Source organism: Tasmannia lanceolata, unplaced genomic scaffold, assembly GCF_043159265.1.
Source record: "Tasmannia lanceolata isolate RefF3 unplaced genomic scaffold, GAP_Taslan_0.1 ptg000029l, whole genome shotgun sequence".
NCBI classification, from domain to species: Eukaryota; Viridiplantae; Streptophyta; class Magnoliopsida; order Canellales; family Winteraceae; genus Tasmannia; species Tasmannia lanceolata.
Genome location: NW_027518706.1, coordinates 1917376 through 1942587, shown reverse-complemented (window position 1 = coordinate 1942587; position 25212 = coordinate 1917376). Strand labels below are relative to the sequence as shown.

The 25212-nt window shown below is 38.4% G+C and overlaps 1 protein-coding gene across 4 annotated transcripts in view; it reads left to right on the top strand.

Moving 5' to 3' along the window:
* Nucleotides 1-10674: 10674 nt before the first annotated feature.
* LOC143859052 (ubiquitin carboxyl-terminal hydrolase) overlaps nucleotides 10675-25212 on the top strand; it is a 34623-nt gene continuing 20085 nt past the window's right edge. For 2 of the 4 annotated variants that reach the window (XM_077369719.1, XM_077369718.1), the window contains exons 1-2: nucleotides 10675-10829; nucleotides 23908-24177. In XM_077369719.1, the coding sequence (XP_077225834.1) occupies nucleotides 23934-24177 (244 nt within the window). In that variant the 5' untranslated portion in view covers nucleotides 10675-10829; nucleotides 23908-23933. Of the gene's footprint in view, nucleotides 10830-23907; nucleotides 24178-24345; nucleotides 24482-25212 lie in introns of those variants that run through there. The other 2 variants (XM_077369720.1, XM_077369721.1) reach the window with 2 other exon arrangements.

Genomic DNA, 25212 nt, shown 5'->3' with positions numbered 1-25212 from the left:
TCCAATCCTGACCCTGTTCGGGCTCAAGGCAGGTCAGACCTCACAGGGCCAAACTTGCACCCCTAAGCAGGATAATTAATCCCGGGCTTTTATTGAAGATAAAATTATCCAAATCAGAATAGACAATCCTAGTAATAGTTTATCAAATGATTTCTATCCCCGCGGAGAATAACCTTAACAATGCATTCGGATTGCCGGAATTAGGCGCTTAAATTCGCATCTAATTCTAATTCTGCCTGATTTTGACGTTTGGTTAAATAAAGGAACAGAGATGACATAGTGAATATGACACAAGGGTGGATTTTTTTTCGTGGAAAGGGAAATTTTTCTCAGAAATTATACCATTGCTCTCTAAATAGCGGAAAGGAAGATTTTGCTCAGAATTTTTTTTCTTATGATTAGGAAAGTTAGACAATATCCTACGGGCAATGATAAATCAACCCCCCAAAATGATAAATCGACTCCCCATGTGTCTATCTCTCTCCTCTTTCTCTCTCTCTAACCCAGAGGAGAGAGAAAGACACATGGGAGTCGATTTATCATATTTGGGAGTCGATTTATCAATTCTCAATGTCTTTGTATTCTTTTGTGACTTTTGCTAAAGTGCATCTAATTAGATGTCCTTTTCTTTCTATTTATATTTTTTTGTTATATGACACAATATTATTTTAAGGGTTTCTTTTTATTAGGAGGTCACCTTGAACCTTCAATATTGTAGCAAGATTCTCTTAATTTTAGAAATTATATCTAAGCCCCTCCCTTTTATGTAATCTAAGAAAAATACCTTTACAACTACCTTATTTTTTGCGGGTTCTTAAATGAATGCATGTGCATATTTTTCTAAGGCACCGTTTCTTTCGTTGTAAAATAGGCTTAAAACAAAATTTACACGTACTTTTTCACTTAAAAATGGGCATAATTTTTTGTTTTACACCCATTTTACCCTAAAAATATGAGCTGGTAAAAGTACAAATGGGGCCCACTCGTTCAATGATCCAAACTATTAATTTGTTAGGCCTTACTAGAGATAGGTCATAGAGCAAAATCTACTCAAATGGCCCACATTTTGGGTTAAGATCATCGTATGTATTTGATTTTTGGGCTACGGCTATTTAAGTTGGACCCCAACAAATGAAGGGTTCGGATCATCCAATAATGTGGACCCTACTTAATTTAAAAGATGTTCCTTTATAGTAACCCAATATTTAATTTACTCACAAATGAGGTATTGCCTTGAAAATACAGCTAAAAGTAACCAAGTGGCACGAGTCACTACTATCTCTTATACATTGATGGCTATATTGATCATGAAATGTCGAAGATCCCCTTTGAGAGGACCACCGGTTCTCACGGTCACTTTCCAAAAGTCTCCATCAAATTGAATTATTCTTTTTTGAAAAAATAAAAGGTAACTTGATTTGTTGGTGACCGTTTTAAACTTTAAAAAATGTAGAATGGAGAGGTGATGGAGAGAGCATGCGAAATCCCCAAAAACAGTGGAAAATATATATGCTTTCTCAATTTGAGTTTCTTTTTTCCAATTTTTTTTTTTTTTTTTGTGGTTGCAAAACATGCCTTTAGAAGTAGGGATTTGCTAAGGTCCATCGCAAAAGGCTTTTCACGGCTGGTCTCACGCACTTCAGACCAGCCACCACCTCGTGAATGATGTTGTCTCCATTCACGAGGTGGTTGGACTGAAGTGCGACAGACCAGCCGCGAAAAAAGCCCTTTGCGATGGACACTAGCAATTCCCTTAGAAGTAATAGGTGTTGTGATTGGATTATTGGTTTGATTTATGGGTCATAGAAGATCCAAAAAATAGGTCTACCAAGTGGACGGTTCAGATCAATCAAAGGTGAGAGTCACTATGCTGTACGAAAGGCCCCACATCGTGTTACAATGAGGCGACGCCTTATTAATACATTATATTATGGTCCTCTTTGGAGAAGTTTGGAAAGGAAAAACATTTCAAAAATTTCCTGCTTTCCCTATAAAATTAACTATAATTATATCATGAGAAAACGGTTTCTACACACAAGTGCAGATAAGTTATCTACACGCTAGCTTCAAATACAGTGAGGCTCACACTGTATTTGAAACTGTTTTCACACAGTTGGGTCCATGAATATTCGGTCGAATATATTGTTCACGGCTATCAAACGTGACCTTACTGTAGGCTTTTTGGCTTGTTTAATCTTTAGTTGAAACGGTCTAATGGTGCGTGATTCTGCACTTGTGTTAACCTTTAATATTGATAAAGCTAAAGTTTTAGACCATTCTTCATGACCACTATCTTGTCACCATTTGGAGAAAGACATTAAACTTAGTTTGTAAGGCTCCGGCATTTAATAAATTAAATAGGAAGGGTATTTATGCCTTTTTCCAAACTTAGGGTTGTTTTCAAACATGCTAAAAGGCACCTCATGTCTCTGTAAACCTTTACATAAAGTCGATCATATTTTAGAAAACGATATGAAGACATAAAGGCACCTCATGTTTTAGTTCAGTTCTTGTAGAAAAGATACTGATATAAAATTATAAAAATGCCCCTCGCACAAGGGTTAATTTTCAAAAGACTATTGATAGTGGCACTACCATGTTCTGATACTTGCATAAATTCACCTTGTATTTTCAAATGTAACTAGATGTCAAAGGTTTTTTACAATTCCCAAGAAGCACTCATGCCAATTAAAAAAGAAGGAAAAACTTTCATGACAAAAATTTGTTCTGGGAATAAATACCAAGGTGATTTAGTCATTTTCACACTGCTTATGGCGTTCCGTAGGGATTTGTTACGAACCTGAATCGGTTCACAACAGATTTGATCTTCTTTGAGGGAAGATCAGCCTCTTGACCCATTTCGAGGGAAGGGTCGTCCTCCTTTGTGGAACAAATTTCTACGTTCCCTTTATTATCATGATAATGCCTGCTCTTATAGAATGAGAGCCCAGCGATTACAACGCTTGAAAATAGGAGAATAGATAACACTAGTAACTAACCTAGACACATGGACTAATGAAACTAAGCTAGCTAAACACAAACCTAACTAGACTTTAACGTGCTAGAGAAACACATCAGCATACGTTTTTATGAAGAGAAGAAAATAAAGGAGGGAAATATGGTAAAGCTAACTACCCATACCTCCCATATCTCGCTCCAAGTGGGACCCAACTCAAAGCACGTAACAGGATTGCTCCCTTGTTTTCTTGGCTTCTTGCGCACATTTGTCTTTTTCACAAAACTGATTTCCGTTTTGCTAGCAATGCTAAAAAATGAAAGAGGGTTGTGTTTTGCGAAAATAAACTGAATAATCTATCGTGTGCTTAAGAATAAGGAGGAGAGAGCAAATTGGCGGTCATTTTCACTTTCGTCTTTATTTTCCAAACAAGATTTCCTTTTCTAAAGTGTTTTCCAAGAAGATATGACAAGTTGTTACTGCAATTATCAAAACATGTTGGTGCCAATATTAGTAGCCTTTTCAAAAACATTTTTTTATGGGTAAGTCAGGGTTAGGCGGACCCCTACCAGTATATTAAATAAAGAAAGACGATACAATAGCAGGAACAAGACTACTGCCCAATCCTTAGAACAATGTCTAAGGAAAAGGGCATAACAACTAGGGCCATGTTACCCTTGAAGACAAATTCAAAACAACCCAAAAAAAAAGAAATACACGAGTTCAATTTGTGCAAATTGGCAAGGCTCGGGACACGCATGATCCTTAGAGCAAGACCCCATACTTAGGTGAAGCCATGTTTACTGTGATCTTGGAGGTCTATCATCTTCTGGCTATACTTACTTATTCTCTGGCTTTTCCTCAACTCTTGAACCTTTGGGGGTTCTGTTTTTCTTTGATCGAGGAGGTCTGTTTTCTTTTGCTAGGCGTGCTCTTCTTCACCAGCTTTCTATTTTTCTTTTTTGCTTTAAACTTTTTGCCATGATTCTTCTTCAATGTGATGCCTATTAAAAAATATGTCACCATCACTAGTGGTCATATCAAGAAATACAGAATCAGAGGATATACTAGAGAGCAAGAAATACAATTTTCGTTTTCGAAAAAATAAGGTGAGGCTATCCTCTGGTGCTAAATTGTCGCAGGTGATGATACTTCGGTTGGCATTGGTCTTACATGATAGCTTTTTCATTCTCCTGAAAAAGAAACCCTAGAATTATATAGTTGTCATTTACTAATAGCGGTTTTCTGCCGCCCTTTTATTGCTTCCTTCCCTTTCCACTCACACATGTCACATGGCATGTATAGATTGCACCATTTTAGTATATGGAGTTTTTATTGTGACTAAGAGTGTGAAGTCCCGTGGGGGTGGGATCGCCCTTGATATTTGATCCAAAAACAGCCGACTTTTTAACAGAATGTTGTTGGATCAAACATGAAGGGTGGTACTTTTGTCGCAACATCCACAAGTGACTTCACACTCGGCCACCATATAATTTCTCTACTATATGTATGTCTTTATGATTGGGTTCTTGTTCATCTGCACTACTCTTTCTCTTAATATAATTTGAGGAATGCTAAACTGAAAAGTGCCTTTCCAAAAACCCAGTTGCAAGGGCACTCCATTGGATCACGTCACCAAGTTGTATGTTTGAAAATGCAAAATTAAAGGAATGTGATTTCGCAACGGTTCCCTTTAGTTTAGCATTCCTCATATAAATTTTATAAGCATTAATCAATGGCTATTGATATTCGCACTACCATGTTTTGGGAATGGGGTGAACTCACCTTTTCCTTACTTTTTCATTTGGCCGAGGAGCTTTATGAGAATTGTAATAGCGTTCGATGACTAGTTAAATAATAAAAGACAAGGTGAGTTTGGCCCATGATCAAAACATGCTAGTGCGAACTTCTGTAGTCATAATCAATTTATCATTAATCATTTTTTTGGGGGATTTGCTGGGCAATTTCGTAGAGAGAACATAATTACAAGAATAAGACAAAATCTAGTACTAGGTGACTGCTCTCTTCTGCAAAAGTGAGCCGTGAAATGGATTTCTGCGAAGCTGCCTAGCAAATCCTTAATAACAAATGTACCATGTTTCATTGGCCCCACCTTCATCAGATGATCCTAACTACTAAGTTAAATTTGAATTTGAGTCCAATAATAAGTTTAGGGCTAACAATCGGTTGTCATAATCTCAAACGAACAGGGCCTTAGTCGAGGGTAGCTAGAAAGACATTCGGAACATTGTTTTGAGATCCAATTTGAGTAATCAACGGCCTTGATGAAATCTGCGTGCCCTTGCAAAATCCAGCAACAAGGGTCCCCCATTGGATCCACATCTTCAAAGCACATTTATAATAGCATTGAAAATTATAAAAGTAAAGGCATAATAAATGAAATTTGATGATGTGGATCAGATGGGGTGCCATTGGGGCAGGTTTTTGCAAGGGTACCCTTGGATTCCTCATATATGGGTGAGAGAATGAGTGGAGAAATGCAGAGAAGACTTGAAGAAAGTGCTGAGAAGACTTCAATTGAGTGGGGATAATACTTTAGTAAAGGTCCCACTAATTTCATTTCACAACAAGTCAACAACCCACACGTATAACATATTTTAGTGTTTTATTCTTCTTTTTAAAATAACAGACGAGAATGATACCAAGTCATGGTATAAGTCAAGCGTCGAGACACCATGTGACATCGTGATTCATATAAAAATATCTACTTTAGTGACAAAGTTTTTGTTGAAAATGTCTACTTTTTACTATTGTTTTTTGTTGTTGTTGTTGAGAATAATAGACTTGCCAAGTCCAAGTGTCTAACACAATCGATAAGACACATATACGATAGAAATAGTGACCAGCCACAAGCAAAAGATGCATAGGAATTTCCAATGGCCTAGCCCTTGTACCCAGTTTATGCAAGGTTTCCTGTGAGTTTAGCATCTCTCATGAATAAATAACACAAATTCTAATCACTTAAGCTTTTGGGCAATTTGTTATTTCACATGGTATCAGAGCCTTACGACACGAGGTCTTTGTTCAAAACCCCACAACTCCCTGATTTAAAAATCTACATGTAAGGCCGACTCAAAAAGAGGGGTCACATGTGCCATGTGTATGGTGATGCAGAAGCATCCCCTAGGACTTTCTATATTAGCCCTTGCTCGCTCATTTGGGAGGTTTAGTATAGATTTTCTTGTCTTCTTCATTACTTGTATGCAGGGGTAGTTTGGTTATTTTGAGCTTTTCCCGTATTTTTTGGTCATTTTAGTTATAGTAAGGGTAGGTTAGTCTTTTTACATGTATGGGCTGCATATAAAGGCCATATCCCCTCTCATTTGTGATAGGTTTTGAGATTTGAATTTGAATTAGAGTTTGTTCATTGATCTAGATCTAAGTTTGGAGGGAATTTCCTCTTTTTTGCTAGAAGAAGGATTTTACCACTTTTTTCCTTGGACTTCGAAAGAATTCAAGTTGAACTTCCAGCTTTTGTCTTCGAATTCAAGCTATTTTCTCATTGTGAATCAAGGTTTCTTTGGTGTCCTTGAAGATCTTGCATCTTCTTGCAAGATCCTATATCAAATTAGTGAAGAAAATACAAAAAGTCAAATCTGTCAGCAATTTCATCGCTGCGCAACCCATAGATACGATCCACAAGATTGCTGGAAAATCGCTTCCGCCGCTACTTGTATCAACAACAGATGTTGTTTTGAAATACTCTGGAAGTTTTGTGAATTGAACGTTGCCTGCTTGTAGCCAATTCATTCAAAGAGATGCCATTTTGAGTGCTTAATTCACACAAGGAATAATTGATGGATTTCTTTGTGCGAGTGCTTAAATTGTGTTATACACTACAATACTTGCCTTTCTGTTTGTTCACAAGAGCATGATTGGATCCCTCTCTCGGTACATTTGAGCTAAGAATTCCAGTTTTAATGGATGCCAATTGGAGTTGAAATTTCAGTTTTCATAACAGACAAGTTCTGCTATGTTTAATTGGAATGAGGGTGATTATCTTGTGGAATTGCATGCAGTTTATACTAATTGATTTCAAGCCCAAGGCTTGTGCATGTGCCACTCAGGAATTTGATTAATAATTTGGCAATTGCATATCTCTTAGGGCAGCCACCTGGGAAATTTTTTTTAGGAAATTCCAAAGGTCATCTGTCACGGAAGTTTGCGTCTCAGATTATTCTCTTAGTACTTGATTGTTGGTTTCTTTTCAGTAAAGTTGATGCCATGTGACAATTATCCTCTGAGTAAATCAGAGTTTGAGCTTTGAATGACCTCAAGTCCTTATTTGATTACCACCTGCATCAAAAGTTGTAATACTTGCAGATGCTTGTTAAGTTTGGGCAATCTCTTCTAAAGCTATTATGAGTGTTAGGACTGAAATTAAAGGACATATGTCTCTAAAAAAGATCACTCCTATCAAAATCTTGATTGTTGGTTGGTGACAAGAAGGCCTTAAGGTTGACACTTGACAAGTGTTCAATACATGTGCTGACTTGATTAAAGTTCAGAATTTTAATTGGGAGTGCTACTTCCAAAGGAAGATTTCACAGTTACCTACGGTTTGTGAAATTTCTTCAATGTAGACACTCCGGCTCCTATATGTGATTAATGACTTGTTCATAACACTTGTGGGCAAATAGGTTTTTTTATTTATTGGAATTAACCCCCAAACGTGGAAGCCTTCAATATTTGTCGGCATAGCCTATGCCACTGTACTTTTTCAGAGAATTAAAACGTGAATCAAAAGCTTCCAAGGAACTTGGGTATTTTGAATACTTTAGAATAATTGGAACTTGACAATTGGTTTCAATATAAGGAACTCCATGCCTTGAGGTCTTCCACCTCTGAGTATTCCATTTCTCATTCAATTTCAAATGCATGCATTCCTGAAGCATGTCTGTTGTACCGATTCTACTTGAATACTTACTGTGGGGCTATCTTCAAGTGTTTTTGATAGAGCAAACATAAGAGGCCATCCCATTGTGCTTGGGGATAGTCCTGTGCATATACCAGCAGGCAGTTGGATGTAAGAAATAGAACATTGCTCAGACAAGAGCAGAACTCTATCCATTGGTGTTAGCACCAAAAGTTCTTACTATTGGCATGATTGTCAATTGAATAGTTCATGGTGTTTAGTGTTGAATTTGTGGAAAGATAGTGTAGAGGTCTTTGAACAGTTTAAAGAATTTAGAGCCTATTTGAAGAGGAATTCCACTAGCCGCAAATACTTTGACATGACTGCAAAGCACAACCAGTCTTTTTGCTTAAGTAAATGTGCTTTTCAAGAAAGGGAGTGGGATAGGTATACAGAGGATGACTATGGGCATGATTTTACATACAGATCAGTCCCTAGACACTTTTCACACATGTATTGTGATAGACGGATGGACATCCTTGAGTTCCATTGGGGAATGCCAGATAAGGAGATCTTTGACTGGATCAACATTGTCGAGTAAGTTTTCCGAGTCCAGAGAGTTCAGAGAGTTCATCTAGATCATCAAGTACCTTTGGCCTCTTCCAGATTCCGAGGTGAGGCGCGTCCATGGTGGCGTAACTTGCTATGTCGTTAACGAGAGATTGATGACTCTCCGATTCATACATGGGGTGAGATGCATAAGGTACTTGAGCCCGAGTTGATTCAATATTATTATCCGCGTTTGAGGCGATAGAGGTCTAGGATGCAGGAGACTATTCCATCATGATCACCACCAGTTCGACACATTGCCACTTCGTCTACTCCTGTCAGAGCAATAGTGAGGTGTATTATGTTTGGTATGCTTGACCATAATATGTGGAGATGTTTGACTCGACGTCCGCCTGCACATATTACTACTACTCTTGTTAACGATGATGACAGATAGACCCAAGTGCCAGGATTCAGTGGAGGAGGTTGTTATTTTAGAGCCAGGCACAGATGGTATTGAGCTTAGCGCTAGACGATGATGATGCTAGTAATCTGCCTATTGATAGTGGTATTGATATTGTGGTTATGCCAGAGCATACTGGCCCTGAGCCTATTGCCGAGATTGGAGATACATAGTCTATGAAGTGGACAAAGATTTCCTTGATCTATGATACAGATGAGATGCCTATAGTTGCAGATGTTACATACAAGGGGCATGAAGACACATGCATTACATATGGCCATAAAGTTACCGATGAGATATTGGCAGATGTCGATCATGTTGAGATGGTACTGCCAATGACGTTTATAGCGAGTTGGCATGGTGGGCCACTATTTTCCTATCGTTTTTAGTCGATCACTAGATCGAGCCATATTGCCACTACTCCATTCCGCCGCACTTGCCGGGATGGACTGTTTTGGATGATTCCTATCATGGGTGACTTTGACGGCCTTCTACTCTTACTACGATAGTGGGTCATTTACGTATTTGACCCAAGCGAACTACTACGCCACTGATGCTGGTGGGGAACTCGAGGACGAGTTCTTTCAAGAAGGGGAGTTTGATGAGAGAATCAATATTTTTACATAGTAATTAATGATCAAAGAATCAAAATCTTTCAGGAGTTAGATTCTCACGAAACCTTTTTTTCTCCATTCCTTATGATGATGGAGTGTCTAGGAAGAAACCCAAAGATCTCTCGGCACATAGATTCACCTCCCGATCCTTTGCCAGCCTTTGTGGGCTAAGCAGGAGCATCCCCTGAGACTTTCTACATCAGCCCTTGCTCGCTCATTTGGGAGGTTTAGTATATATTTTCTTGTCTTTTCCATTACATGTATGTAGTGGTAGTTTGGTTATTTTGAGCTTTTCTTATTCTTTTTGGTCATTTTAGTTCTAATAAGGGTAGGTTAGTCTTTTTACATGTATGGGTTGCCTATAAAAGGCCATATTCCCTCTCATTTGTGATAGGTTTTGAGAATTGAATTTGAATTTGAATTAGAGTTTGTTCTTAGATCAAAATCTAATTTTTGAAGGGAATTTCCTCTTCTTTGTTAGTAGAAGGATTTTACCACTTTTATCCTTGGAATTTGAAAGAATGAAAGCTGAATTTCCAGTTTTTCTTTTCAAATTCAAGCTATTTTCTCCTTATGAATCAAATTTCTTTGATGTTCTTGAAGATCTTGAATCTCCTTGCAAGATCCTACATCAAATTAGTGTAGAAAATACAAAAAAGGTCCAAATCTGTCCGCAATTTCATCGTTGCACAATCGGAGATATGATGAGCAAAATCGCCGGAAAATCGCTTCCGCTGCCACTTGCATCAAGAGGGGCCACATGTATCAGTCTTGGGCTCACAAGGGGAACTCTACTGACCACACGATTGTTCGTTTGGCAGCTGCTCAAATTTTCTTGACCGTCCATTTGATATCTCTTTCAAATGGATGGTTAGGACCGTTCGATTAGTGCAGTTCTTATGATTCGGCTAATCTATTATAGGGTCCACGATATAAACGGCCCGGATCTGTATTGATGTCACTATAATGTTCCAATTTCACCATGGAAGGGGTCATTGGTAATTTGATACTACAGGGTTTGAGGAAATCATTTCCCCCCCATTTTGTCATTTTCCTCTGCAATGAGAGCGCATCTAGGGGAAATTTTTACGGTCTAATGGCAAGGCGTTAAAGTAATTTCAATAAAATTTTTGGGTTATGATAAATTCGCACCCACTGCTAACGTGATTTGACGTCAAAAAGCGTCAAGTCTGCACAATTAAAGTTATAAGTGGTGCGAATTATCCTACAGTGGGTGCGGATTTATCATCTTCTTCTCTTCCGGGCTTTTGAGGAGGAAGGGCAAAACTCACACAGCATATTTTCCTTGCATTAATTCTCGATCTCTGTTGTTTCAATGGTGCTTTTAGGGTTTCTCGATTCGAGTTTCTGGTAAGATCTCGAGATTCTTGCTTTCCTCACTTTTTCCCTTCTGTGCTTAATCATGGGGTGTTTGTGTGAGTATTTAGGGTTTATTTAGGGTTTCGAGTGTGAGATTGTGTTTTCTTTGGCTTAAATTTGAATCTGCACGTCTCATGTTTGATACAATGCCTACAAGAGTTTTATTGTATTTCAACTTCTTTATTCTGTGTAATTTGAGACGAACTTATCAAATAAGAAAACATTTCTATACTATCTTTTGTTCTCTTTGCTTGATTTTGTTCGCAATTAGGGTTCTGAGTTGGATGTTACTGGTGCTTTTTTGTTCTTAACTTATGCCTGTCTGGAAATATCTTAATCTGTGTGAATAAACTTTTGAAGATGATGGAGGAGGGAGATTTATAATGTGATTTTCGAAGAGGGGATTTACTTTCGCCATTGGGGAGCTTTATTTCACAGAGTTTGAGCTTTAAAGAAGGGGCTAATAGGGGGATTTAATGAAGCCGTATCTCGCTTCAAAACCTTTACTAATAGGGAGAGCCCCCCAATGCTACTATACTAATAAGGACATTGTCACTTCCCGAACTAGGACTAGGGCTAGGCAAGTGACAGTGCCGCACACCTGCAAGGCGAACCTTATAAGCGTGCAAGGCGTTCGATATCACATACGGTAAATACAACCAAAGCAACTAACATCCCATAAATAAATAACCTGACCATACACCATTCTCAATTCCAATAACTGTTTAACCATTACAGCACTACAAAATAAATCAAAACGAATAATACTCACGAATAAATAAATCAGTAGTCTGAATGAACAAGTGCATCTTCAAAACTAGACTAGGTAATGCTCTCCCATGTCCCACGCCGAGATAGGATTTACGGTATGAAAATGTAAACCACGTGTGAGCTAACACCTAGTAAAGTAATAGAGTACTACTCTAGCCGGGTCTGAGCATGCCAAGGAAACATAGGTTGGAACAAAAGGTTAGAACGAGACCGAATTGTGAAGTGAGGAACATAGTCAGACATTCTAAAGATCATTTCTTTTGTGTTACACAGAGAAATTCAAAGTGAAGTTCAACACAAGTAAGTTAAATGAACAAGGTTACCCAAACAATATTATAAGTCCAAGGAATACCACGGAGAATTTCGGTTTCAAAAATACTAAAGCAGTCCCAGATCACGTACCTTGATTGGAAATCCCAACATCATTTTGTACCCTGAACTTCAATTACATACAGCTCAATTTAGAAGTGTATCTTAATAAGCCCTAAACAAAAATGTTACACTTTTGGACTAAAATACCCTTAAAAACTTGCTCCCCACTTAAAATTCCCGTTATTTAGAGGCTTATATAACACTTTAAAAACTAAATAAAACTCTTTTAATATCAACACTGGGCCATCGTCTTAACTCCTTAATTCTTCATGGCATCTTGGACGGTCCCCTATCATACGCCCCGCTTTAGAGAACTCGACCCTGTTGAGTATAATTATAAGCTTCATTTGCCGGAGTTCGTTAGCTTTGATCTTCGTGCGCGTAATAAACAGTTGTCCTTTCCAACACACTAAGTATTTTCTTCTTAGTAAGTATCTCATGCGGTCGTATCCTCTGATGAGCACAATTTCAATATAATTATTAAGCTTTACGACCATTGAAGTAACAAATGATGTTGTGTCTATTTTGGACACACCTTCCGCGTCCTTTGGCACTAACTAGACTTTTCTTAGATTGTGTTGGATGAGTCTTCTTTTCCAGGTGTGTTGAATAAAGATCCTCTTCATCTTTATCCTCGTGTAATGCCTAAGATTTAAGTATCATCGGAACCAACTTTGTATGAGGATAGTAGCTCCTGTTTGTTGCTCTCATTTTGTGCTCTGTATCGAAGGTATCAATAAAGGTTCTTTCGACACGAACTTCTGACTTACTAGTGGACTCTTTAAGGCTAGAAGAGGTGCATGAAAATCTTGGTGAGTATGGTCCAAGCGATCCGGGTGGGATAGTCAACTCAACTCAGCTTAACTCAACAAAGCCTATCGGCTAAATGAATCCTTTAAAAAAATTTCATGAAGAAGGTGAAAGGAATCTACTAGGCTCTAATCCTGGCTCTAGTTGGGTTCTTCTACGTGGATCATTTTCTTCCATTCTATCCTATCCAAGGTCATGTTCTCTGTTATGTTCCTAGCTACCAAGTCTTTCCTCATTATTTCTACCCAAGTTGTTTTCGGTCTGCCCTTACCTCTTTTTATTCCATCAACTTGGCACGAGTCGCCTCTTCTCACTGGAGCATCCAAAGGCCTACGTTGGATATGTCCAAACCATCTTAAGTGGTGCTCTCTCATCTTCCTCAATTGGTGCCACCCCCATCTTTTTACGAATGTCTTCATTTTTAACTCTATCTAACATTATGTGGCTGCACATCCATCTAAGCATTCACATCTCTGCTACACTCATCTTATGCACATGCTGCTTATTGGTGGCCCAACATTATGAGCCGTACATTATGGCTGGCCTCATAGCCGTCTTATAAAACTTTCCCTTCAACTTGGTAGGGATTTTATGGTTCCGCAAAACTCCGAGGCAAGCTTCCACTTCAACCAACCTGCTCTTATTATATGGTTAACATCCTCTTCAATCTCTCCTTATGTAGAATTGAACCAAGATAGCAAAAGATGCCCCTCTTAGGTACCTCTTGTCCAGTCATATTTACTACATCTTCGTCCCACCTCCTTACATTACTAAAGTTGCACTCCATATACTCTGTCTTATTCCTACTCAGTCTAAAACCTTTGGATTCCAAAGTAGTTCTCCATAACTCTAACTTAGCATTTACTCCTACTTTGGTTTCGTCGATTAATACTATGCCATCTGCCAATAACATACACCACGGCACCTCATCATGGATACCCTCCGTAAGCTCATCCATAACTAGCGTAAAAAGATAAGGGCTTAGAGCTAATCCTTGGTACAGTCCTATTGATCTAGGTGGGATAGTAACCCTTCAAATCTGGCGTTTAAGCTTTCCAATAACTCAACTATTTGATCAGCACTGCATCTAGACAACATTTTTCCAACCTGAGCTCTGTGATGACCCAATAACTTTAGCTCTATGGCCTTTCTCACCTACCTAGTTAGCTCTATGTCACTCAACCCACCAAAAATGGCTTTACATAAGAGAATAGAGCTATGGCTCTCATAAGAGGGATGATTGGGAAGTTTCCAAATCACCAATTACAAAGTAGAGAATAAAAAACATAACATTTGGTCTTGGGATGGAGGTCCAAGATGGGGAAGCTTGGCCGGATGGAGGAGGTGTTCTCTTGAATGGTTATGGAAGATGGGTGATCTCCAAGTGCACACTGCTGCAAGGAGGATGGAGGATTAGATGGGATGCTCACTGCACCATCCAATTTGAAAACTCACTGCCTTCGAGTTGGTTGCTTCACTAGCATAGGATAAACTTGCTTTGAATGTCTTAGTTGCATATCTCTCTCATTCAGAGTCAATAACTTATATTCAAAAAGAGGAGTGCACATATCATTTTTGCCCAAAAGAGAAATAGTGCAAAAGATGGTCATCTCATGGCCCCTTTGGATGCTAGATGGCCCCTTGGCCCTGCGCCCTAACGAGGGACCCCCACTCCAACGTCCCCACTAGTGGGCCAACTCCACCTGATTTGGCCCCACGAATGATGCCCAAACACATAAAAAGGTTCCCCACATGGCGCAATCCATCCACTGCCATTCGATCCACAACACTATCAATGTCCCGAAAAAGGAACACTACAAGCTCTGATACCAAATCTGATGTAGGGCGATCGAAGGAAGGATTGATGGTTTGGTCTAATACTAAATCAAATGTAGGACGATTGAAGGAAGGACTTATACTTTGCTTTGACATCAAATCTAAGGCAGTCCTTCAATCAATTTGCTATCAAAGCAAAGTATTAGTCCTTCCTTCGATCGTCCTTCATTAGTACCTTGTGAGAAGAATGAGTTTTGGATCTAAATGGAGAGATTGATGTCAAAGTGCTTATCGTCGACAAGGTGCTCAATTTTGATAAACCGATCTCCTAAAGAATTCTTCAAAACTTCTAGGGGCCTTCGTCAAGGAGACTCATTGTCTCCTTTCTTTAGGCGGGAGAATTACCCTAATCGAAGTAGTTTTGGCTAACCTCCCATTCTATTTCTTGTTGGTTTTCTATTTTCCAATTCAGTCATCAATAAAATCGAGCAACTCCAAGGAAATTTTCTATGGAACAATAAAGAAGACAATATAAAATATCATTTTGTATATTAGAACATAGTTTGTAGGCCATGTCGAGCGGGAGGTCCTGGTATTAGATGGTAATAAATAATGAACAGAAATGATGGAGATTGATAATTGATGCTAAATGTGGTTCTAGTCCTGAAGAGTGGACGTTATTAGATGAATATATAGTTCAAAGGACTGCAATTTGGCTAGACATGATGAAATTCTTGACACTCTTTTAGAAAGGGATCCAATTCAAGGTAAGAGATGGGGAGAGGGTTAGGTTCTGATTGGATAATTCGTGCAGGAACAAAACATTGAAGGAGGACTTCGTAGTTCTCTTTAATGTGGCTTCACTCAAAGATATTTCTTGGCTGAAATCATTTCACAGAGTGAATGGTCTAGTGGATTGGAATTTTAGATTTAGGAGGAATTTTTTTGATAGAGAAATGGAAGATGTTGCGTCCTTTATGTTTAGAATTAACTCGATTTACATTAAAAGAATGGGAAAGGGTAAAAGAGTTCAAAATGGACCCCGATGGGTATGTTTTTCGTCATATGGTAATTCCTCGCCAACCTGGTTATCTTGGAAAATTATAACCCCCTTGAGGATTAATGCTTTTTTTGGTCTGCATGTCTGTTTTTTGGTCTGCATGTCAAGATAAGATTCTTTTTATGGATAGTCTTTACAATCGATGGAAGATCATAGTCAATCACTGCGCATGCTGCGCTGAGTCTGTAGACCATCTTCTTCATTTCTATTTACGTGTGATATGTAGTACTTTATCTCTTTGGTGTTTGTTGGGTTCTCATAGCTACCCCTATTTAGCTTGTATGGAAAGAAATGAACAAGAGTTTTTAAAGGTTCATCAAAAGGTGTGCGCAATATTTAGAAGTTAATTTTTTCCGTAGTTTTTTTTAGTAGACATCAATCCTTTCTATGTTTAGTGGAATTTTAGCCAAATCTTTCGACCAGTCTTGGGAGATGATTAGGCTGATTAGTGTTCATACGGAGGGCCCTAGTTCTAGATGTGACCTTCCTCCTAGGAGGTTGAAGCTGAACTCTGATTGCTTGAGTATTGGTTGTCCAGGCCCGACAGGAATTTTGGGTCTTCTGAGAAACGGTTATAGAGAGGAGTTTCGAGCTTATTGGGGACTAATTGGGGAAAAAGATGCTAACGAGGCAGAGGTTTAAGCGTTTCATAGTGAGATTGTATTGTATGGTGGACAATTCTCTTTGAGTTGTTTTATGATTTTTTATGGGACAGTTCCCTTGCTATCATACTTTTCCTTTTGACCACCTCAATCAATGGGTTTTGCCTTTCTTAATAAATTATTTTCCATAAAAAACCTTTATGCATTCAAGGGGAGGTGATTCCCATTGGCGTTGTAGAGACGAACATGGTGATCTTTACCAAATGACTACCGTATGATTTCTCAGGATTTCTTAGGTTATCAATAATGTCATCATGTTTATTCTTCTTGGCCAATGTATTAGATCCATATTTATTTCCACTAGTAGTTTCCCTATGGAAGTATGATGATCATTGAATATCCTATTGTTCCTTTTAAATGTGCCTACTCACCACTAATGGAAGGAGATTTCAAAAGATTTTACCAACACTGCCAGAAGGAAACCCACCTGAATTGATAATAGCGCTTTCAATTGAGGTCGGGGCTACCCATGATATGTCAAAAGTTCCCAATCATTGAGCTCCACAACTTCCAAGCCAAGGAGCAATAGATCAACATATGATCTATTGTTTCCTCCTCGTCTGTGCATAGCACACACCTGCTTTCTAAATGAAATCTTCTCATTTGTAACCTTTTGTATGTGCTAAATGAAACTCTGCCCCAATTATTCAGCCAAACATTCATTTCGTCACGAACACAAAAGGATACTTTTTTTTTGGTTGAATATGTAAAAGGACACTTAAGAGATAAAAGTCTGAAATTTAGGTTTCCATGAAGTCCAAACATGGGGCCCATCTGAAGTTTGCCTACCAAAACGCAGGCAACAATGCCCCCTTCGGCACTCTAAAACAATTACACCAGCTCACAATTCTTCCTTATAATTGAAAAGCCTCCATCACCATTTGGTGAGGAGCCTCACATTTTGTAGTCTAATTTTTTTTATTCCCACCTTTTTAGGTCAACAGATTTCCTTTCAATTAATTAAATGGACTCTATTAAGAATGATATCATCATTCCAAAGGAAATTTCAGTGGATTTTCACGATCCTTTCTTAAACAGGGATAAGTATCTCATTCCTGGATGGGAATATTTAATAATGAAGCATTCAGGAGAGTAACCTCGACGAAAAATGACATGTATATGCTTTTTGACGTATGTAGTCTGGTTTCAATCCTTTCCAGCGCTGAGTCTGAATCGCGGGGACAAAGACTCCTGCCGGGGGAAGGCCAAGGTACTTAATTCATGAGCCATTTGCTTTGGCCTTTGGGTTTCCCAAACCTATTTGCAAACGCTTCAAATGAAGGCATATCTCTAAGAGCCTCAAACGAATTCCTATCATTTTGGGATGAGCTAAGAGACCATTACTTTTCACCTTCTTATTATGAAGATAATTAATTTGGCTCCATGAGTAGAATGGGTCCTTTTCGGTTAAGTCACACTATGCTCTATCTTCGGCCTCGAATATCCAAAAGTTCCCGAATTTTTCGATGTCCATGGCCTTCCTGGCCCTCACCCTTTTGTGGTGTTTTCTTCAGGGGAAGATTCTCACTGATGGCCAAGTGATCACAAGAAAGATTTGTGACTCAAGTTTGCATGCATCTTCTGTGGCTCTCCAATGGAGAATTCTATCCATTCGTTCATTCAATGCCCATGGCTGACTAGATCTGAAGTTATTTCCTTGGATTATTTTGTGTGTGTCTTGATATATATGATTCATCCTATGCTACTTCCATCCGGTCTTGGTGGCATAAGTCAGTTGGTAATAAGCAACTTGAATACTCATGGAGAATCCTCTTTCCCTCAACTTGATGAATCATTTAGAAGTATAGAAATAATAAAGTTTTTAATGATGAATTGAGTGAGTTATGGTCGTTCAATCAGAGGTAGGTCTGAAATCAGCACGACAAAAACATGCGAGTCTCACTGTTTCGCTCATAACTTTCAAAATACTTGGAATTTTTCACCTGGATGTTAAAAAAAGAATGTTAAAACCATTCTCCTACTATCAATTGGATTATTTCCAAATGTGGTTCAAAATCTCACTTCTTTTCACGTATGTCCAATGAAGATATTTTTTTTTTGAATGGTTAAAATTTCATTAAAAAAGGGGGACCGAGATGGTTAGAATACAATAACAAAGAGAGAAAAATAGAGGAACAAAGGAATAATACAATGAGACAAGAAAGAAGTGGGCAAAACACCGATGTCAGGGAGGAAGAAAGTCACATTGCTCAAGATCTTCTAAGAGAACCCCTTCCCTGGCCATCCTATCCGCCACCCCATTAGCCGACCTCCTGATGTGACGGAAGGAGATAGAGGAGTTACCCAACAAATCCTTTATCTCCTCCAAGCATGAGATCCACTCAACCATCGGATGACATTCAAAGAGCCACCTTCAATCAATATTTTATCCAAGTCTTCACCACCCAGAAGTTTTATTCCTTGATATTATTTTCAAATTACCTTTGATTGGAGAGTAAAGAAGAAAAGAAAAGAAACCAATGAAGAAACTTAAAAAAAGAAAATGTCCATTAAAATAAATAATGAAGAAACTTAGGAAACCCAAAGGCAAGCTGTACGAAAGTTTGAGGACAAAGGAGTTCATGTCAGGCTCTCCTCTCCTTTATATAATATATAAATTCTAATTTACAGAAACTGGCACATTTATTATGCACAGAACTAAAGGGCAAAAACATTTATACGTGTTTATACAAGGTATTTATAATAAACTTATTCTTGATGACTATGTACACAACCGCAGCTCAAATTGACACTCCATAGGTATTACTTTTATACAAGTCATTCGAGCATTTTCTGGTCCTATAGGTATTGCTGATGCAAATGAAGCTGAAGGGCGAGCGGTGCATCAAGGAATCAACTTACTAGACTCCTATGACCTAAATAAAGTATTGAAGGAGACTCCCTTAATGTTATTAGATGGCTTAGGGGCTCCCATCCGTTTCTGTGGAGGTTCGCCGCTTTCTTCGACAAGATTCTTAACAGGCTGGGAGGATCTACAGTTTCTTTTAGTGATTGGCCAATGATGTCGCTGAGAGACTTGCTAGAGAGGGTGTCACTAGGGCGGAGTTAAGGTTGTTTGATACCTAATTTACAGAAACTGGCACATTTATTATGCACAGAACCAAAGGGCAAAAACATTTGTACGTGTTTATACAAGGTATTATAATAAACTTATACTTGATGACTATCTACACAACCACAGCTCAAATTGACACTCCATAGGTATTGCTTTTATACAAATCATTCGAGCATTTTCTGGTCCTATAGGTATTGCTGATGCAAATGAAGCTGAAGTGCGAGCGGTGCATCAAGGAATCAAGTTACTAGACTCCTATGACCTAAATAAAGTATTGAAGGAGACTCCCTTAATGTTATTAGATGGCTTGGGGGCTCCCATCCGTTTCCGTGGAGGTTCGCCGCTTTCTTCGACAAGATTCTTAACAGGCTGGGAGGATCTACAGTTTCTTTTAGTGATTGGCCAATGATGTCGCTGAGAGACTTGCTAAAGAGGGTGTCACTAGGGCGGAGTTAAGGTTGTTTGATACCTAACCACCCCCCCCCCACTCCCCCCCCCCCCCCCCCCCCCCCCCCCCCGCATTTTTCTTTTCTTTGTTCCCCTTGTATTTCTATTTGTTATCTTTTTTTCTTTCTTGATTCCTTGTATAGACCCCCTCGGTCTCTTATTGGAATGAAAGCTTTTACCATTAAAAAAAGAAAAGAACTGAAATTGACACTCCACAAATTATGTACACCAAGGTGTGAAACTGTAAATAAGTGACCTTTAACACTACTTGTCTCCCTCAAACAGATGCATTGAGTCATAAAGCATCAACTTGTGAACTGAGAATTCATGGTCAGCTCGCATGTCATGGGCTTCGTGGGGATACATGTTGGCTAACTGATGCGAAGACTGAACATATGGAAGTGAAATCAATCGTCTGGAGTAACAATGATGAATGCAATCAAAATCTACCTTGTCATGTCATCCTCATGAAAAACTAGTTTAATGTCAATTTGAATAACACTCTTATGATTTCCATAAAGTGGTGTGGATGGAGGGAAAAAAATACCAAATTTTGACAAAAGTGAACGATGCCATAGAATCTCACTGGATGCCGCTTACATAGATCGATACTTTTGTTGATGACTTGGAGGCCGAATCTTGTATCTTGCACTTCCACAATACCAAAGCATCTCCAAAGAACATGCACCATGCCTTAGTTGAACGACGAGTATTTGGATACCCACCCAATGTACATCAGTGTAGGCAACCAAATCAAATGAAGATGTGACGAAATGAGGAGAATCGTGCCTAATGTCTTATGCAAATATCTGGTGTTACGATGCACAACTGTGAACTGATAATATGTATGAGGAGTGGAGATAAATTGATTCAGTGATCAATCTAAATCGAATAGGCAATGTTAGGTCATGTCATCATCAAATAAGTCAAACTCCCCACTATTCGAAGATAGACAATGAGATCGGAGACATGTACCATCTGACTAATAGTACTTCACATTAAGCTCAAGAGGGGCTGCCTACTAGCTTGTTGTTTGTAAGATGTGCAAGAGATATCAAACCCTCAATTTAGTTAGTTTGTCTGACTAATGTACCTATATTTGAATGCGATACCTCTTATCTAACGAAGGATGTCAACAACCCCTAGTGATTCATCTTAAATCTGGACTGAAGAAAAGACTTCAGGTGATCAATGTCTCAATCACCCCTTGGAATGATGGTATTATAAATTTAGGTAAGGGGTTGATTATTTTTGCTCTACCACGTATGTTGTAGAGAGAAAAATCTGAGGACTTAGCTGTTCCGAGCTCTTCAAACCATGCAGGAGGTGCTTGCGCGAGTCCATAAAGATTTCTTAAACCTACACACTTTTGATGGATTTAAAGGAAGTGAAAGACCTAGAGGAGTCATAAATAGTCTCTTCGAGATTACCATGTTGAAATGCATGCTTGATGTGAACAATGACTAATGGCACGTAAAGGCTGTGGCAATGTGACTGCAAACTGTAGCCATCTTCGCCATTGGAGCTGACATTCATAGTCAATACTATAGTCATGTTTGTTTCCCTAAGTAATGTAACATGCCTTGTATCTATCCATGCTTCCTACTTTGCTGCTTGCTTATAGGTGGAGGATATATAATGGTTATCAAGATTAACAAACAAGGCTTGAGAAAGAAAACCAAACCGATCATGTGGGTTAAAAGGACGACGAGAATGACATAATGTGCACTAATAAAACAAAGCTGAATCTAAAGGAGAGAAATGGGAATTAGTACCTTGCAACTGTGAAGGGTCTAGTGGAGTAGCAATTTGGCAGGGCTTCTTTCTTTCTCTTACTTTGATAAGTGAAAACTGGATATGATATGGGAGGATAATAGGCCTCAAAAGCAAGAGATAACATCTCTCTCTCTCTCTCTCTCTCTCTCTCTCTCTCTCTCTCTTAATATATAGGTAAGCTGGGATCGAACCCCCGACGTCAAGGTGAAAGAACACTGTCTTTACTAACTGAGCTAGAGGCTCAACTCCACAAGAGATAACATCTTTAAAATATGTAAGTAAATAATGGAAGGAAATGGAGATGATGACATGGTATGATAAAAAACATTTTCAAGGTGACCCATAAAGCTACTTTGGATAATCACGAGTGATTGGATATCTATCAGTGCTGTTTTTTCTCCCCTTGGTGGACCTCATGAGGTGTGGTCAGCCTCTTCTTGTGGGTGGTTTAAACCCAACTTCAATGGTAGCATTTATGTCAGTGTGTAGTTATTATGGCTTATGCAAGGCCCAATAGTGATAATGATGCAGTCCAGACATAAGTATGAGCAGTTTGGAGCCGGGTCAAGTCTGTCGGCCTATCTTGTTTGACTCTTATATATCTATATGTATTATGCTAAGTGCACACACTATGACTTAGATCTTATTGTACTTAGTACTCATCCACATGTAAAACCACAATAGAGCACTTAATGTGAGATACATGTTCCCTTCACAGCGTATAGGGTATCAACCACCAAGGTGAAATATGCCCAAATAAGATACTAGATTCACAAGATGTTTTCAATTTTACTTAAATACATTGAATCTAGACATATTTTCAACTTCCTTCCATAATATATCCTTTTATGAGTTTAGGGAATAATCCAAGGATTTTAGAATATATTTATCAAGTGATACTAACCACCTAGTCTGGACCGACAAAGATTTTGTGGAAGGTGACTCTTTCAACAATATCAGTTGGCTTGAAGAGTCACCCATTCCCCGTGGAGGTTCAAACAATGTTTTAGAGAGATAAGGACATTTTGACGCAGCTTGAGTGCTCCTCTGTTTGTATTCATCGCTAAGGAAATGGTAGAACTTATTCCTTATACAATTTTGGCATTTCTTTTGCAAGCTTGGTGGTGTGGAATGAAATTCCCATATTGTAATCTTTTAAATATTTTTGGTATGGAATATTTCATCTAGCCCCAGCATGTATTTTTTTCTTTTATGTCATTTATTTGAAAAAATAAAATCAAACACTCACCAATTAAATAGTAGCACACCACTCTAGAAGATGTAGAATTAGAGCACAAGAATTCATGAGCACAACGCCAAAATAAATAAAAAATTTCATCCCAACTGCAAAGTTCTGTAAAGTGCAGCTATATAAGCTTAGATATCAATTCAAACCTAGCGTAAGCCACAAATGATCCTACCTGTTGATCTTCTATCTCTAAAGTCTAAACTGCCTAGCTTAATGTAGAAATTAATCACAAACCACCCTTTTATGGGAACCCATGCCTTTGGTTCATATGATTCAAAAACGCCTCTTTTCTCAATACTTCAGTTGTACAACTTGCGTTAGATAAGACTCAGTTAATTATAATTTAAAACAACCTAAGTGCATGGTTTAATGTTTTCGATTATGGTGCATAGTTCACCCCAACATCCATGCTATCACTCAAGATAAATATTGTATTAGACCAGTAAGGTATGTATTTCCGGATGAATAATTTATGACCGGTAAGGTATGAATTTCCTGATGAATAATTAATGTATTGGACGATCCATGAACTCTATATTTTGTATTGTCCATTTGAGAAACCAAAACGTATCTTGCTCAATACAGGCCCTTTGACCCTTTTCTTCTTTTCCTTCTTTCTGTTTGATGGTTGCTCTAGCATCACCTTTCCACATGCTAAAGTTTTCCTTTTAATTTTGGATTTGACAAACTTCGGTTATTGTTGCTAGGGAAAAGTTTTAGAGGGGCAATGTGTACTATGATTAGCTTTCTGTCCAAAGGGGACTATTGCTGATCCTTCAGACGTCTTTACCCATTTTGGGCCCTAGAACCCAATTTCTTATATCGTGAATCTTTAGAGGAACTCATAGAAAAACCACCACAATGTCCATTATGTTGGTGAGGCGTCTACCAGACTCTAAAAATACTGGCAAGTGCATTCGAAGAAACAGCTTCAAATAGGCTTCTATATTGTAGAAATCCGTCTCATATGGGGATTATTACTTTGTAATGCTTTTTATGTATCATATCTATGAATTAGAAATCATGACATACTAACTGGAGCTCCTTTTTCTGGCTATTGTGTTTGTTAGGTGATCAATTGTCCAAAAAGCAGAAGATGAGACGGCAGGGGCAGTATGGGGATTCTGGTGTCAATCCATTGGTTGCTTCTCAAATGCAACAAATGTCTGCTCAAAGAGTGCAACATAACTCTGCAATGAGTCGTTTTCCTGGACTGCCAGACACTTTGCCCATTGATGATGAACACAAGTACATCACTTCAAAAGCAGAGGGGCAATGGCAGTGGGATCGAGATGGACCAAAAGGCTCAAATCCACTGTCTTCTCATTTATACAAAGAAGGTAAGTTATGTAATTGGACCTTATTTTGAATTCTCTTTGCAATTTCATATGCCATATTGTGTTGCATACTTTCATCCTTAAGTGCTAACTTCCAATGTTATATATGTCATGTTTGGACTGAAACAATGGTTGCTGAGTCAGAGGTGTTTTTTTTTTTCATGGGTGTAGTTCTCTTTTTGTCATGCCGGTTGACTTCATTAATGGTGACTCCTGCAATGTGATCATATAGGAAAAGAAGAGAGCTCCATAGCCTCCTAGGAAACTTGTATCCTCAGTGATATGTCGTTTTCTGTCCCATTTTCAGGTACATCTATCGTTTATATTCTTATTATCTGGTAAAGCATTGATACAGAATGTAAGTTTGGGATATGGGTTCAAACCCATTTGTACTGGCTTTTCAACTTCACCTATCCGCTTACCCATATAGAGGCTAGGCGAGTACCAGATGGCTTAGCCATCCTAGGTGATAACTTTCATCTGAAAAGAAAAGAAGAAGAAAATGGTGCGATTCAGAAACTAAACTCTTGCTGTGGTTTCTACTTTCAGGGTCTTCTATTGATATCTTTGTTACTCTGTCCTAAATAGACATAACAGTTTGGAGAAAGCTATTTGATTTTGCTGAATGATTATCTGTTTTGCCGAGAACATTAAGTGGGTTAGCTATATGAGCCTGAACCACTTGTCTTCAAGACTTATTCTTGAAAGGCCCATTATAACTGTATAGAGTTTCAGTCTCGGTCACGATGGTGCTGCTCGAGAACCTTAGTTTACTACTGAAAAGAACCAAAAAGAACAAAAGAAAAAGAAAATTGTAGTCACATAAAGCACTCAATAACGTATTAATGCCTTATGCTATGCAACTTGGAAGCACACAGACATATTAGTGCGAGGGACGGATACAAGCTGTTGGATTTGCAATTTTGGAATATATCTGTCCAGTTATATGATTGTATTGAAATTTTAAGGAAATATTCATGTAAAAATTTATTTGTGAACTCATAAGATAATTTTAAAATTTTATATAGGCAAATATAG